This window comes from Chinchilla lanigera, unplaced genomic scaffold, assembly GCF_000276665.1.
Source record: "Chinchilla lanigera isolate Chin_1 unplaced genomic scaffold, ChiLan1.0 scaffold00004, whole genome shotgun sequence".
NCBI lineage: Eukaryota > Metazoa > Chordata > Mammalia > Rodentia > Chinchillidae > Chinchilla > Chinchilla lanigera.
In genome coordinates, this window is record NW_004955405.1 from 437,593 (window position 1) to 454,459 (window position 16,867).

Here is a 16,867-nt window from a genome sequence, read left to right on the forward strand (position 1 = left end):
TCCTGGGGGCGGGGTCCTGCTATGGGGTCTCTCCAGACAGGACTCCGGCGGGGGTCGCTGCACTCCAAGCTGCTGAGCGATGAGAGAGGAACCAGCGCCACGCGAGGGAAGGAGTGGGAAGGGACGAGCTCAAGGCGCGAGCCTTCATCGAGGCACTGGAGGACACCTGGCCTGGCCCCGCGAAGGGACCCCAGGTTCCGTGAACCCCGTGAGCGGAGGTGGGGGCGGAGGGGCGACTTCCTCCCCCGAGAGGCCGCGCCAGGCCGGACGGTGGCCGTGCAGGTCCACGTGGGACGGGAGGGGAAGGGCAGCAGCGCCAACCTGAAGGAACAGATTCTGTGAGGGGCCCTGGCGAGGTGCTCAGGCACGCGCACGAACTAGTTTAGTTTCTTGTTGGAGGATTGGAACCAGTTTTCCCATGGGTCTGTTATTTTATCATAGACGTTTTGTTTTGTTTTGTTTTTTTCCGGTACCAGGAATCGAACTCACGACCTGCGCTTGGCAGGCAGGCGCTGTGCCGCTGAGCTAAATTTCCAGCCCCTCATAGACGTTCTTAACTACGATTCATTACATTTATCGCGCATTTTGTGTTCATTTTTATTCATTATTCCTCATCAATATTCTCTCAGAATATTTTCGTGTGACTTCTAAAATTTTTATAGCGTTGCCTTTTACAGTGAGGTTTTTAGTCCACTCAGAAGCAAGTGTTTTCCTATAAGGACGCTCAGAGTTGCTCCAGGACCGTTGACTGAATATTATTCCTTTCTCTCCTGCCCCATCCTTCCATCTGCAGTGTCTATTTTCTGGAAAATCTTATTCCTATACATAGGTGGGGTTTTTTTTCTTTCTGGAGTTTGTATAAGTTGCGTTGTTCTCACCATAGTAGTGTCAGCTGTTTTCATCACTCCTGACTTTTACGTCATGACATCCGGAAGGAGAGACCCTTTCCCGGCAATGGATAGGGCATTCTTAGGCGTTTCCATCTGGCTTTGAGGGGTGGGAAGGGCGAGGCGCTGCCTGGGACCAGGGTGACGGGGGCTGAGCTCCTCCCCGGGGTCCTGCTGTCTTGGGCTCCAGTAGGACCCCACTGTCCGCAAGGCTGAGCAGCACAGGGAGGTGGGAGAGCGACTCCCAGGGAAGAGGCGCGGGAGGGAGCCCCACGAGCCCAGGCCAGCTCAGGCAGGATCGGGGAGGCACAGAGGGAGCAGGCTCCTGCCCGCGACCTCTGCCCATGCCGAGGACCCATGGGAGGCGGTGGTCCCGGTCCACCCGCAGGCACAGAGAAGGACAGGAGGCCAACGCCAGTTCACCTTCAGTCTCCACTAAGGGAGGGGACCCCGGGGTTCTGGTCTTGGTTATTATCTGGTCATGTCCGTGTATGCACGGACTCTTGCAGATTTTAGCTGAACATTTAATCAGGCAGACTCTTGCTGATTTTAGCTGAACTTTTAATTTTTGTCTCAGTTTCTGACGTGTATTTTATTCATGCAGAGAATTGTTCTGAAATCTGGCTATGGGAAACAACTTGCTGTCAATCCTGACAGACTTCCTGGTTAGTCAGATGCCACTGGGAAGTATCTTTCAAAAAGCGAGTCTAAATGCTTAAAGTTTTTTAGGTGGTTTCCCAGAATTTTTGAAGTCATTTGGACCCTGGAGAATTTATTCCCTTTGACCAGCTCTTCACACAGGCTTAATATCACTGTCTATTGTCTTTGATCAAACATGAGCACTAACTTCTGTGATACAGACTGTTCATTTTCGGTTTTTTCTGAGACAGGGTCTCCTGTGCAGTCCAGCTTTGAGCCTCCTGCCTCAGCCTCTTAGTCCTGTGATTACCGATATGAGCCACCACACCATGTTGATACAGATAATTCTTCCAGCGTGGGTCCCTGGTCCTGTGGCTAGATAGCTTTTGTTCCACAAGGGGGAAGGTAAGCGTGAAGGACAGAGCAGTCTTCCCCAAGAAAGGCAGATCTTTCCTCTGTGTGTCTTTGCCATGGAGCCAGGTCGGAATCCATAATCATTCAGTTGAATTAAACATAATGAGAAGCAGCAATGTAAGTGAAAGCAGTGATTCTCTAATTGTGGGACAGATAACAGGCTGTGGCGAGTGGAGAGGGGTTTTGGGGTATTCCTCGCATAACACTACAAGAGTGGATTCCTGCTCTGTGTTGAGTCAGGCCACAGTGTCCTGACCTAGAAGAGAGACTGGAAGAGCATAGTGAGAACATGGGAAGCCATGGAGCAAGGGACTGTCCTAGAAAGAGGACAGAGAGGAGAGGAGAGGCAGGTAGAGACAGAGGCACTTGCATGTGGGGAGCTCAGGCAGCAGTGCACAGGGGACATAGAGGGACAGGCTGGTGAGGGAAGGGAGGCGCATTCCTGCGTGAAACAGTGTGGAGATGGGAGGGGGCAGCTCCTCCTCCCTTGCCTCTGCCCTTAGACAGCAACACACCTGGTGATGGTGGGACACTGAATTGGACTGCTTTCCTGTGACAAGCAGCACAGCATACCAACCTGCCTGTATGCTTTGGGACCTATCCTCTCTCATCTTTACCTGACATCTGTTCAAAAGTTTACCCGCCTTGATCAGGTTGTCTGTTATTGAAACCGTGTATCATTCATCTCAGAATCATAAGAAACATGGAAGAACAGAGGAGCTCATGGTCATTGTATTTCAAGGGTGCAGGGGACTTGAAAGCTGCGCTGCCCTTGGAGGGTGAGGGTGTGGCTCTGTTTCCACTCCAGCCCCAAACTCACTCTCATGTGTACCTGATTTTGCTGTCATGGCCTTGTGAGACGCTGAAGTGTCAGGGTCTCCTGGCCCAAAGCACACTGTCACCCCCTTGTGCCCGTTCTGCTTGCAGCCAGATTCTCTGCAGATTCCCGGTGTTTCTGCATTCAGGGTGAACTCAGGGATCTCTGGAGCCTTCCACATGGACCACTTCCGGGTTGCTCTGTGCTCTTCCTGTGGTGCAGGGCAGCTTCTCTTCTGACACAGGAGCCAGCGTTCTGAGCTCCCTCCCAGTTGTCTAGGCGGCAGTGAGTCTGGAAGTTCACTTTGCTCCTGGCTTTGGAACCCAGGGCTGGAGAATGTGATCATGAGGTAGGGACAGGACTCATTACATGTCAGATCACCTGAATGCATGCTAGGGAAGAGCAGTTTCCTGAAAGACTCCCTCCTTCTCTCTGGAGGAGAGCCTGGGAGGACAGGGGTCTCTGGTTTCTTCTCTCCAACAGCTTTCCATAGGCACTTCTCATACACAATTTCTGGAATGTTGACTATTCTATGTCTTCATGTAGACTTTGTTTGATCATGCCTAATTGGTGTTGTGCATACCTCACGTTTTTGTACGTGAAATTCTTTTGCCATGCATGAGGTAGTTTCTCTCATGACTTTTGTGAACTGGTTTATTTATTGATTTATTCTTTTTGGTCTTGTGTGGTGTCTCCATTTTATTGATTCTGATCCATGTTACATTATTCTTCTTCGCATCCTCTAGCAGCTTTTGGATTGTGTTTTGATCGTCCCTTGATATTTGCAAAAAATCTTTCTTTCCATGAATGCTACCCCCAACCTTGTCTTGTGTATCTGAGATCCTGTCCTCACATTGTTGGACTCTGCTGCAGATAGTTTGAATGGAAGTTTTATTGTCCTGAATGTGTGCTTGAGTCTACCTTATGGATTCTGAGCATTCATGGCTTCCATCATTTTCTTAAGCTCCTGTATTTTGTTGTCTGTATGTATGCTACAGTCTCTAAGCATGATTTTCACTGTGGACACCATTGCTGCAGTGATCTGAGACATTATGTCTGATTTGAATTTTTCTAGAGCCTCAGGCAAGTATTTTGACTTTGACTCTCTCACGTTTATCGCTTGAGAGAGGCCAGATGGGTGTTTTCAGATTGTCCCACCTCTTTGCCCCCTGGTTTGCCTTTGGTGAATGGGATGTCTAGGGTTTTATCTTGTTGAAATGTCTTTTTTTTTTCCTCTCCTTTGTAGTTGAATTCTTGAGGTGATGCTTTGAAGTTGCCTATGTTGGGTCGCTTTATTGCCAGTATGTCAAACCCCGAGGACATGAGTACCTCTCCAAGGTATCTTGGAGGTAAACCTGATTTTTGGGTTTTGAGTCTGTTGAAAGATCATACCTCTTCAGTGTGTTGGGGAGGAGCAGCTGCTGTCTGTTGGTCCCAGCCCCTGGTTCTTTGGCACTGTGCCACAGTATCTTCTGTGACCCTCTTGACGATCTCAGTCTTGGAATCCAGGAAGAATAGCTGTTTAAAACAGTTGTGTCACTTTTGTCTGAAGGGATATCATCAGCACTAATAGAAGGACCATCACAGCCTAGAAAATGACAAACTGAGGAAACCATTAATTGGCCTCCTTCAACCATATGAACTAGAGTTGTGGTTATGGAACAAAATGGCAAACAGACCAGAAAATACTGCGCAGTCCAGAAATCCTTCATAAGTGCATTTGTCCCTCTGGGGTGAAAAGTTGTGGTAGGGGAAAAGTAGAGGATTAGAAGAAGAGGAATAGATTAGAAGTAAGGCTTGAGGACAAAGGGGGATCATGCTGACTTTGGGGAAGTGGTGTAGACCACTGGAGGAAAAGAGAGAAGAGAGAGGTAAAGAGAAGAACAGAATGGAAGAGAATAAGAAGCACAAAGAGGCTAAAGAGCGTGTTCACACTCATATAAGAACAAGGTGAAACAATGAAGGAGAAAACAAGAACAAAACAACCACAAAACCACTAGCACCCCTACCAGCAGCAGCAGCAACAACAACACAACAAAAGACAGAGTGAAAAACAAAGTGCATTTCCAGGCTTGTCTCTGCTGTCACTGGTAGACAGTATGTGGAGACAAAATATCGGTGCATGTCCATTTATCCCCACAAGCCAGTAGTACCTTTTTGGCAAAGTAGTGAATACGCTCAGTGAGCCTGCACCTTCTGTCTAAGACCAGGCTCATTTGTCCTGCAGCCATCAGCATGAGCGCGCCTTCTGCAGGCCTGAGCATGGCTAGGGAGCTGCTAGATGGAACCATCAGCTTCTCTGAGTCATGAGCTCAGCCAGTCCGTCTCTGACACAGTCCTTCACGTCCAGCCCTCCCCTCCTCTGCTGGGTCTCTCAGTCAAGGCTCCTGAGATCACCAGTGTGTCTGCAAGTTTGAATCACTTCTCTACCCCAGTGAGTCCCCTCTCAGAAGGAGCCCTGGCTACCTTCTTCTTTCTTGAAATTTCCCTGCTCCGTCTGTTCATGAGCTTCAGTTCATGCTTCAGATCCTTCCCGGGACCAGTGAAGGACCTTCACTCCTTTTTGTCTTCCTCACATTGCTATATTCCAGCATGTGGATGGCAATAGAGAGGCTCTTTCTCTGCTGCTTTCCAGTGTGCCATCCTGGTGCCTGTTGCACTCTTGATTTGGAAAGAGGACTTCTAAAGTGGTAGTGGTTGAAGGGCAGAGAAAGTGTGGTACAACTGTGATTCATTTCACTTCCTGAACACTTCTGATACGAAATATTTCCTCACACTAAGAACCAATTCTCCAATTCTCTGGACACAATACACTTCTTATACTACAAATATTGACTTATCATCAGGTCCCTCAAAATGACAGGCTCAGATCCCTATGTCTGTCCCTACTTCAGAAGCCAACTGCAAGTCCACAAGTAGGGAATGTTTGAGAAATGGCTAACAATTCAAGGTATCATGTGCAGTGGCTCTGGGGTCATTGCCCTGCCTTTGAATTTTCCTGAAATTGTCTCTTTCTCTGTCCCTGTCCCTGTCCCTGTCCCTGTCCCTGTCTCTGTCTCTCTGTCTCTGCCTGTGCATCTCTCTCTCTAATGTACAGAGAGAAAGAGGAATGAGAAGATGTTGCAAAGTGAAAGCAAGTTTATTTTGCAGAAGCAGTATAAAGCACTCCTGCGATTGGGGGCCCAAGAGCTGGAGAAACAATGACTATGGACATTGGTTCTGTTTTCTGGGTACCCTCTTTACTGGGACCCCTCCTTCTGAGGCTGAGGCACGTGCATGTGTGGAGCTTAGGCAGAAGTGCACAACGGCCGTAGAGGGACAGCCTGGTGAGGGAAGGGAGGCGAATTCCTGGGTCATACAGTGTTGAGATGGGAGGGTGCGGCTCCTCCTCACTTTCTTCTGCCCTTAGACAGCAGCACACGTGGTGGGGGGACACTGATTTGGATTGTTTTCTGTGATAAGCAGCACAGGACACCATTGTGCCTGTATGCTTTGGAATCTGTCCTCTGTTTCTAATGTTTACCTGACATGTCTTTAAAAGTTTCCCCTCCTTGCTCAGGTTTTCTGGTACTGAAACCGTGTATCATTCATCTCAGGATCATAAGAGACGTGGGAGAACAGAGGAGCTCATGGTCATTGTATTTCAGCTGTGCCTCCCTTGGAGCTTGAGGGTGTGGCTCTGTTTTCAGCGCACCCCCAAACTCACTCTTGTGTGTACCTGACTTTGCTGTCACGGCCTTGTGAGCCGCTGAAGTGTCAGGGTCTCCTGGCCCAAAGCGCACTGTCACCCTGTCGTGCCCGTCCTGCTTGCAGCCAGGTGCTCTGCAGATTCCCTGTGTCTTTGCATCCAGGGTGTTCTCAGGGATATCTGCAGTGTCCCACATGGACCACTGCCGGGATGCTCTGTGCTTTTCCTGTGGCGCAGGGCGGCTTTTCTCCTGACACAGGAGCCAGCATTCTGAGCTCCCTCCCAGTTGTCTAGGCGGCAGTGGGTCTGCAAGTTCACTTTCCTCCTGGCTTTGGAATGAATGCAGGGCAAGGAATGTGATCATGCGGGCAGGACAGGACTCCCTGCATGTCACAGATCAGCTGAGCGCATGCTAGTGAAGAGGGGTTTCCTGAGACACTCCCTCTTTCTCTGTGGAGGAGAGCCTGGCATGACAGGAGGCACCGAGTGGCATCACCTCATGGAGGGCATCTAGAAGCCAGATGTCCCTGTGAGCTCAGGTTGTTTCCATGGGGACCTCATAGCTCCGAGTTGTGGCAGTCACTTCCTATCCCTGCACACACCTGTCCCCGAAGCTCCCTTTCCTTTTGTGAACTAATACCTTTTCAAATCTTCATTTTTCATGTCCTTCTCACTCCTTGTAGTTATCACATGTCCCCAGTTTTTATAGGGCGCAGGTTCCACCGTGGTATGAAATGTGACACAATTTTGGTAATTTTTTCCATGTGTGTCTAGGTGCATACTTCCAAATTTCAGTCACATCCTATCTAAGCTAGCGATGACTCAGACATAAACCCTACAGAAAATAGAAAGAGATGGCCTTTACCTTAGGGTGATCAAAGCCATCTATGATACACAAACATCTAACGTCATACTAAATGGTTAACAATTGTACTACAGATGAACTATGTTCTGTTGTTAGTAATGTACTGTGAACTTGCCACTTTGATCTATTCTAGTTTCATCTATGATGTAGTTGTTGGTTGTATTATCAGTTGAAACCCTTCTGCAAATGTTCCACAGGGATACATATTGCAAACGTCCTAGGTGTGAGTGCATGTGAGTAAGCCTGTGATAAAAACGAGGAAGAATGTGTTACTTTTCCGTTTCTTGAATGTCAACCAAGAAGGACAGGGACAGTGAAGCAATGAAGGTGCAGTAACAAAAAGGGATTCGTTTGGCCATGCAGATGTTCTTAACCTGATTCTGTTTAGCAGTGCAGTGTGGAAAATGGGCATAGGCTGTTATCTGAAGGAATGCTTAGGCTCATTTTTTCTTAGACTGAGGTTTTCTAGGTTAGCCAGGTTTTTGGAAAGTCCAAGACATCCCTGCATAAAAGACCCTGTGTAGTGGTGAAAATTCCCGCCTGTCATGTTTCTTGCAAGACTCACAGTGTAGTTTTGTCCCCTTAACCTCTGTGATTCTCCTGATCGTGAAGGACTACAAAGCTGGCGGCCTCAGACAGGGTCCTGCCGGCTCTTCCCGCAGGGGGCGCAGCAGCTTGGAGCTGGGGACCTTTGCCAGAGACCTGAAAAGCACCTGGAGGAAAGCTCAGTGGGCCAGAGCAGAAGGGTATTTGAATTCCTCCCCTTCCCTTCGTGTTTGGTAGGTAAACTTTCCCCATGCCCTGTTGACAGAGTGGACGTTGTGATGGAGCCCAGCATCGTGAAGTCAGCCTGGAGGCTCTTGGAAGTGTGCTTGTGTGCAGGGAAGCAGAAGGGGAGTTCCCAGTTCCCGGTGGGCCTTGTCACTCTAACACAGTCAAAGGTCCACTCGGTTCCCTTTCAGTAACAGCCATTTGAAACAAACGTAGGCTCCTGAGGTTATCTTTATTGATGAACTAGTATTGCTAAGAAAGAGGAGAGGTGCAGAAAGTGAGGGAGAGGGTAGGGTGACTGGTGGAGGGAGAGCAAAGGTGGGGCCAGGCTTCCTGTTGGGTGTGGGGCTGTGTGATGGGTAGCAGGCTCCTGGATAGTTGGAGTGGATCCCAAAGGGCCCGTGCATTCGGCGAGCGGGGATTAGGAAAGCCCAGCTCTAGGTGAAAGAGCCTGAGGACTAGGCCACGGGGGGATGGCCCTGGCTGATTGGGAATGCTGGCTGGGGTGAGACCTTGGGTGAGATACCCTAGTTGCGGATGGTATGGAGACCCTTTGTCCCTGTTTTGTGGAGGAGGCAGAAGAGGAGGAGGGGATCTCCCAGGATGTGGCCTGTAGGAAGCGTGAGAAAGAACATGGCTCCAGCTGTAGGAAGGGGTGGAGCCATCAAGCCTTGTCTTGAGGGTGGGCTTAGGGGCGGTGAGTTGCAGGAGACCCTTGTGAAAACCTCTGAATGAACTTCTGTGTCCTGAAGTTTTAAGTAATAATGCATATATTTGTCTAATTTGAAAATATCATCACATAGCTCAAAATGTAGTTAACTTATGTTTGTCAGAAATAGCATCTCCGTTTCATATATTCTTATAAACGCTGATACAAGCAGACCCAGACCCCCAAATTAGGAATAAAGTGTCTTAAACTTTTTCTTTCATGTGCCAAAGAACCCACACATGTGCAGCCTGTTAGGTGATCATTTTGTTTCACTCCAGTTCTTTACTTTTGCCCTTCTGAGGCTGAGGCTCCATACCTGAAGACACTCTCCAGGGGAAATATTTACAATAACTAACACTCTACCTTTGTATTAGGAAAACAATGCCCTTATCTACATAGCACCTAGCCTCAAAAACCAGTTTCACAGAACACAGCCTTCCAAGTTCATGAATAAATCATAGGATGCAAGAGCATGTTTCAAAACAACTTCCAGTAGCTACAGAGTATGGAATTAACCAAAAGGACCTGACCAGTACACAGTGAAAAAGGTACAGTTCTGGTTCCCCTTCTCTGTAGTGGATCAGCTGCTGCCACCTTGTGGTCCCAGAAGATAATGATGCAGTTATATAGTCAAGATACACACATGTAATTGTATATTGATGGGCCCTTACAATATTCTTGTTATCCTATGTGCTTTTAAAAATTTCATTAAATGTACACAAAAATGACAAATGTTCAAGGGCTTGTTGTGAAGAGTTCCATTTCATATCTTTAAAACTGAAGGGCAAAAGAAATCTCTGAACATTGGTCACCATGCCAGTCCTTGAATGCATGCATGTTGGTGACTGAGGTTGTTCAGAGTATCTGCATTTCTCTTTCCCAGTCTGAGGAGGACATGGGATGGCAGAGAGCAGGAACGAGGACATTCCCTCCTCCACACCCACCATGAAATAGTTGATGATGTTGATGTAAAAATAATACTTTGGAGAAATACACAAATCTCCCTGTATCCGCTAAAAGTCATTGTTAGTGTATTCTAGCAGTGACCTCTCAGGATGAAAAAGCTACCTCTCAGTTTTCTGGAAGAGGAGGCAAGAAGTGTCTGAGTCCACCAAGTATGAGAATACCTGCCCAGGATTTATTAGCAAGCGTATTTATCAAATATATATGTGGAAAAATAATATATCATTTCACCTTTTATACTGTTTTGTGAGTGTTCTTCAAAATGAATCTTACATGATCATGAGTATGCTGTTGATTATTTACATTTTGTTAGACTGAGATAATTCACCAAGCATGTGACGAGACCTTGGCTCAAGAGAGTTCACTGGCACAGATACCATTTTTTTACTTGGCATTGCACATTCGCAAGCCCTGGAGAACCTTAAGCTGTGAAAAGTGCAGGAGACAGAAGTTCCCAGGCTGGATCTTGGGAACAGGAGAGCAGCATGAGTGCTGCTCCCCTGTTTCTAGCTGTCTTACCAGAGCCAGCGCCAGCACCTTTCCCATGGGTGCTGCAACGAGCGTGCTGTGGGAAGTGCCATGGGACTCTGGGCCTGTCACCCCGATCTCACAAACTCTGTGTAGGCAGCAGCGTGACTCCTCTCATGTTTTATTTAAATTTTCACTGTAGAGCACACTATGTTAGAAAAGGCGCCGAACAGGAAAAGAGCAGAAATCAAAATGATGACACGCTTTTCAAGATTCATTTTTTAAATCCCCAGTTGGGCAGTGTATGTAATTTTAAAGAGAAAAAGCAAAGTAGCAGCAATATAGGCAAAAACAAAATAAAGCAAAAACAATATAAATGATACAGGGTTTCCAAACAAAATGATAGGAATTAACAGTGGTTGTTATAGTACATATTGCTATGTTCAACGAAGTTGCTCAGATTAGCAGATGTAAGGATGCAAGACTGATCAAACCATTCAAGAGAATAAAAAATAATTAAAAAAAAACATTAGGAAGTCTACAGAGTTTAGGCAATGTATGTAAATATGTAAATAGTATTTCACGAAGTGTACAAATATATAGCTTTGTGTTCTAATAACCTACATTAATCTTGCTAAATCACAAGCAAAATATTATATAAACCAGCAACCTTGTGAGACAGTTATCTACTACTTAATTTGCCTTCATAAAGGCTGATTGCTTCTGAATACTAATCACTGATATGTATGTGCAGTATTTCAAACTTTTGAGTTTGGCTTTTATTTCATAGCCAGATTTTTTCAAAAGCCAGACTAAATCCAAGGCTTTTGCACTGAGCTACATCTCAAGATGTTATTACTTTTTTATTTTGAGACAAGGTCCCACTAAGCTGCTAAATTATCCAGGCTGGGCTAGAATTTGTGATCCTCTTTCCTCAGCCTCTCAGAGTGCTGGGATTAGAGGCATGCACCATCACCCTTAACCAGTGAAAATTTTTGTACAAAAGAACAAATAATTAGATAGATACATAGATAGATAGATGATAGATACAGATAGATAGATAGATAGATAGATAGATAAATAGGTAGGTAAAGGCCTTCAGAAAATTGAGTAAAATCCTAAACACAATTTGTAAACAATGGATACACCTTTTTTTTTTTTTTTTTATCTTTGACACAGAGTGTTGCTATGCAGGTCAGGTTGGCCTTGAGCTCACCTTGTACCCCAGGCTGGTCACGAACTTGCAGTGATCCCCCTGCCTCAGCCTCCTGAGTGCTAGGGTTCCAGGTGTGTGCAATCACACCCGGCTGATACACCTGTTTTATACATAAATATTTTACATATATTTTCCCTTTTAAGGCTATTAAGTTTATTATGTAAAAATTAGCTTAATAATATATCAGAAAGGGCTCTATGGATGATGTATTTTGTAGATGATGTTCAAGGCACATAAATCTCAGACTAAGGTACCATGGTGCTAATGAAAAAAAATTCATATATGCCCAAGACCAAAAAGATTCATTACAGCTTATATCCACTAAGAGCAATGGCAAGACTGTCCCCTGGAGCTAGGCCCTGTGAAAGAAAATGAATTAGCTTTCCTTCAGTTATAGTAAAGTTTAAGGGAGCTAAGTTAAGAAACAAATTCTAGAAACAAAAAAAACTATGCAATAATTTTTATTAAAAAAATTAGAATAAGAATCATAAATCTAGCAGGTGAACTATTTCTTTTTGGTTGTTTGAAACAGGGTCTTGCTATGTAGTTGAGGATGGCCTTGAACTCAATATGTTGCCCAGGCTGGCCTTGAACTCGCAGCTGAGGCTCCTGCCTCAGCCTCCCAAGTGCTGGGATTATAGGCACGCACCACCATGTTGAACTACTTAGTCACTATATGCAAAGAAACTATAAAAGTGCTGACAGGGTATTTCTTCTCAAACTGTGAGTAACGGAGAAAGGAATAAGATGTACAGAGAACCAGACTGAATCTCCATGCTGTCATAAAATGAAGACATAAAAGAGAACAGGGAGCTACTTCCACTGCATTCTGAACTCATGTGGGCGAGGAAAGGTGGGAAATCTACTTGCTCTTGGAATCATAGCATTTACTTTCCCTTTATTTGTAAACTGACATTTTCTCTCTCTTGTAGAGTCAGGTGTTTAATGAGCTGCTTACACGTGAGGCACCTCACCTTCTGCAAGATTTGGAAACATATTTAGGGGACAAAGAGTGGTTGACTGGTAACTCTGTGAGTATGATTTATAATTTAAAAAATATCAGCAAATGTATTAAAATAAAAGGGTAACCCAAAAGTTCATCTAAAGAAAATGTTACTCATGGAAAAGGAATAGATCACATGGCAAAGGTGAAAGCTAAAATCCTTTATATTAAAATTTTTGGAATCTGAATTATTTTGTGTAACTATATAAAATGACAAGTTTCAACAAGTTATCCTAAAACCATCATCAAAGTGAACAAATAAGTTTATGTTGAGTACATGCATAAACTGTGGAAAAATATGTATTATATTCTATTAATGAAAAAATATTTCAAGAAATATAATTTTATAAAATAGTAATTTGATTCGACATCTAGAGAAAGTTACTCTCTCAGAAAAGAAAAACAAGAATCGTAAGCCATATTCAGTAATGTCTTTGGCGGTACTAGACCCTGGTGGTAGTGGGTATTGTTTTTCTGATAAGATTATATCTGTATTGTGGGTGCAGAAATAAGAACGCATGTTGCTGTTACTGAGAACTGGGACATTCAGTGTGGAAGAAGGGGGATAGACATGTCAGTCAGGGAGATGAACTAACATCTTAGTTCTATATTTGAACAATAGGTAACAACATAAGCTCAGGATGCTCTTAGAATAAAAAAAATGATTCCTGAGGGAATAACTAACAAACCTGCCCATCCTGAGCACCTCTCATGCCAGGGTCTTTTTTCTAAATACTAAAAGGAACCGGAGTTTCTTAGATAAATGGCTTGTTTTTAATTTTGGGCAGAAGGTATAAAAAATGAGCTGGGAATACCTTATCATATGAGAAGCAAAGAATTTATTTACCAAAGACAACTGGACCTCTCTCAAAGGAGTCGGGAGTGAACCTGAAGGCTTTTTGTTGGCCAAAGGTGGGAAACTTCCAGCTTCCACAACGCTAGTAGCAATGAACAAACCAAGCTGAATAAAAATGGAACTTCATGCAAACCACATCAACCACGTATGCTCCCACACAAAATCGTAAATCAGACCTCCATGGCTTAATTTTAGAAGCAGTTGCACAGCTATTATTCTGAAAATTATTAGAAACAATAAAAAATGCAGAGAGTCTTTTAAGAGGCATTTATTCTGTCTTTCCTACGTGAACGCACACAGGGTAACAAAAGTCACGAGACAAGGTTTCTCTTGATGAAAGCATTTCCGCTAATAAATAAAAGGGAGAAAGGGCTGGAATGAACCATGAGCACTTTCTGGCCCCTGAAGAATTGATGAACCCGTCCTCAGCTTCTCCTACAACGGTCCTCTCCCACCGTACTTACTGAATATTTCACAGGATTTGAACTTTATAACTCAGTCCTTTCTACAGTTTCCCGATGCCTCTCGAGGCGCTTTCCCCTTCCCTGTGTCCTCCAGATGCAAGGACGAGTGCTCCTCACGCGCGCCTCACATGCTCACCTACGAGCCTGACGCGTGGGTTCCCTCTGCACAGAAAACTTCCTCCCCAGACTGCTGCGCCTCTCAGTCCTCTTCTGCCACGTAAGCCTTGCCTTCTGTCTCCTCTGAAAGGCTGCCCTGCGCCTTTCACAGTCCCTGCACTTTTTCCTCATCACTGTTGTCTTGTAAAATAAAAGCCACATTGCAGAAGGAGGTAGTGTCCTACCTTGCTTGCCTATCAATGCCCAACACTGAGATCTGGCCTTGGCATGCAGTAGGTGCTCAGTAAATTATCTGACGTTTGACATGTGAATCCTCCAGTAGCATTCCTTGGCTCTTACACAGTGATCAGGTTCGTAAAACTCTAGCACCCGGCTTCTTCAATTCCAGAGAGCTAGGAATGGTCCACATTGAAGCTTCATTGTGGACTAATATTCACATGGAAGCAAGGTCCCATTCTGCAGCTGACTACTCACACAGGCAAAATGCTTAGGTGTACAAGAGCGGGGTCAGACCATCATCCTGGTCCCAGAGCCAATTCTACCATTCTGCTAATGAGCAAACATCTGTAGATTATTTCTCCTGACTGATTTGGAATAAATATATTTTAGCCAAAAATATTTCACTGGAAAGTGTAGAGCAGTGGTGATGCACTCATGGCACATGTATTGCTATGCAGTAGGCTGTTTGCATCACTGAAAGCTCTTAAAGTTTTGCCACCCTTGGTATAGAATCTCAGGAGTAATTTACATTCCTGAGGCATAATATAAATAATAATGTACTACTCTCAGGAGTAGTGTAATAGCACAACATAAACAACTGACAATATAAGCTCAAAGGTGGGGCATTCTGTAGCATGAGTGTGGACTCTCAATCATTTGGTGACACGAAAGGAGGGTACTGTTCTGAATCAGGAGAGCTAAAGGGCGTCACCAGATGAGATGGATCGTGCTTTGTGCTCCAGCAGATGAGAAAAATATGGGTTAAGTATTAGATTGGATGAAGATGTTGGAGAGTTGGAGATTGGACCAGGTTACAAAATAGCATGTACTGATGGATGTTAGTGAACGTGTTTATCCATCTGCATGGAAAAAGGCCTAGTTTAAGGCACTACTGAGGAAGCTCTGGGTGGTGCCCTTCCTCTGTCATTTCCAAGCTTCTATTATGTACTCATTCTATTTTTGTAGTGACAAAATTTATTGCAAATTTTCATAATTACCTCTTATATTAAGAAGCTAAGTTTAAGCTGAGGATATAGCTCAGTGGCACAGCGCCTGCCTGACAAGCACAAGGTCCTGAGCTGGATTCCCAGCACCAAAAAGCAAAAACAAGCAAACAAAGAAAAACTAAGTTTAATTTTGAAATGATGAAGTTACGCCTTTTATGTTCAAATAGAAAACAGTATTTTTTCTCTTGTTTACCAGGTGACTTGGGCAGATTTCTACTGGGACATCTGTAATACCACACTCCTGGTCTTTAAACCTGACTTGCTGGACAGCCACCCGAGGCTGGGGACTTTGCGGAAGAAAGTCCAAGCCATTCCCCGCATCGCTGCCTGGGTGCAATACAGACCCCAGACCAGACTCTAGCTGATCTGTGCCATCTCTGGCTTTGCTGTTCACAATCATCTCTCCCTCCAAACACGCCAGCTCCATCACCTGCCCCAATAGCCTTCCACACATTCCCCACCCTACCTCCACCAGGACATCCACTATTGCCATATCCTGGATTGAAAAATAGTATTGAGTTTTTATTCTCTTTATTTCTAAACAGTAGTTTCTCACCACTCATGTTTTCTTGTTTTTTGAGACTGTATCTTCCTAGGTAGTACAGACTGCCTTGAACTCACTTTTAGCCCTTGAATTCACACAGATATTCCTTCCTTGTTCACCCAAGTGTTGGGATTACAAGCATCCAAGACCAGGCCTGGAAAATTTCACACCATTTATCACTAAGGAAAAATAGTTTACATGTAGACATACAAACTTGGCAGCTAGCTCTTTAATCCACAGTTCTTTACATTAAGAATGTGCACATGAGAAGTGATGATCTGTGGTGTTGGTGATTTGCACAGACAGCATAGGGTGCTATTGAATTGCTTTCTTGTGACCAATTGATAAATCCATTGGATATGTTGCAAAATAAACATACAGCAAAAGAACAAAAAATGGAGTTAAATTCAAATCAAATGTAAGTGAAGATATAGGAAAAGAGCTGCATGTGTAGGGAATATCACACTGCTAGAGGTGAGCAGGTTCTAGACAGGAACTTACTGCGGGAAATGTGATTGGCAGAAATAAGGAGGCTGGGTACTGGAGGCTGAACCTGAGCCTTTACACTGAGCTATTATTTTTTTAAATTTTGAGACACGGTCTCCCTAAGCTGCTACGTCACTGAGACTAGGCTCAAACTTGTGATCCTCCCAGAGTGCTGAGATTACAGGTGTGCTTCACCATACCCTTCTGGGAAGGTGGCTGTGGACCAAAATGTTTTAAAGGGCTCAAGGAATGATACTGGCAAAAAACCAAACCAAAACAAAACAAAAAACTTCACATGAAAGAACAGAGATCAAGAGAATGAGAAGAGAAGCCACAGACTGGGGGAAAAACTTACAAAATATGTATCTGATAAAGAGCTGTTACTGAAAGTACACAAAAACTGGGAAAACCTAAGCATAAGAAAATAAATTCAGTAAAGGACTTGAATAGATAGATATCTTGCCAGAAAAATGTACTGATGGCAATAAGCATATGAAGATATGGCCAACAGAATTTTATTAGGAAGTTTCAAATTAAGATGAAACCCAAATACCCATTAGAATGTTGAAAAATCCAAAAGATATTGTGTATTGAAAATATGGAGCCACAGGAGCTCTGGTTCATTGCTGATAAGAATGCCCTCTCTGTACACCCCAGGCTGTTCAACCACCCAAGCTGAGGTATGTCCTTGTCACATTTGTAGATAGAGAAAGCAATCAGACCAGTCTGTGCTG

The 16,867-nt window shown here is 44.6% G+C and overlaps 1 protein-coding gene across 4 annotated transcripts; it reads left to right on the plus strand.

The window, feature by feature from the left end:
• Window positions 1-25: 25 nt before the first annotated feature.
• LOC102005661 (hematopoietic prostaglandin D synthase-like) lies at window positions 26-16,399 on the plus strand. 4 transcript variants are annotated; one of them, XR_001235167.1, is made up of 4 exons: window positions 1,782-1,931; window positions 7,973-9,338; window positions 12,370-12,468; window positions 15,300-16,399. XR_001235167.1 is itself a non-coding variant. In XM_005374245.2 (3 exons), exons 1-3 carry the CDS (start codon window positions 80-82, stop codon window positions 15,462-15,464), a joined length of 393 nt encoding a protein of 130 aa, XP_005374302.1. In that variant the 5' UTR covers window positions 26-79; the 3' UTR covers window positions 15,465-16,398. The 4 variants fall into 4 exon arrangements, 1 of the variants encoding a protein (XP_005374302.1); XR_001235168.1 differs by lacking the exons at window positions 1,782-1,931; window positions 7,973-9,338 and adding an exon at window positions 26-218 and having other exon boundaries at window positions 15,300-16,397; XM_005374245.2 differs by lacking the exons at window positions 1,782-1,931; window positions 7,973-9,338 and adding an exon at window positions 26-208 and having other exon boundaries at window positions 15,300-16,398.
• Window positions 16,400-16,867: the final 468 nt, after the last annotated feature.

Bases quoted from the DNA above. Each gene is read 5' to 3' on its own strand.
- LOC102005661 (XM_005374245.2), top strand. From the start codon at position 80: ATGAGAGAGGAACCAGCGCCACGCGAGGGAAGGAGTGGGAAGGGACGA. The intron at 209-12,369 runs GTGAGCGGAGGT...TCTCTCTTGTAG, and splicing joins CCCCAGGTTCCGTGAACCCC to AGTCAGGTGTTTAATGAGCT. The intron at 12,469-15,299 runs GTGAGTATGATT...CTTGTTTACCAG, and splicing joins AGTGGTTGACTGGTAACTCT to GTGACTTGGGCAGATTTCTA.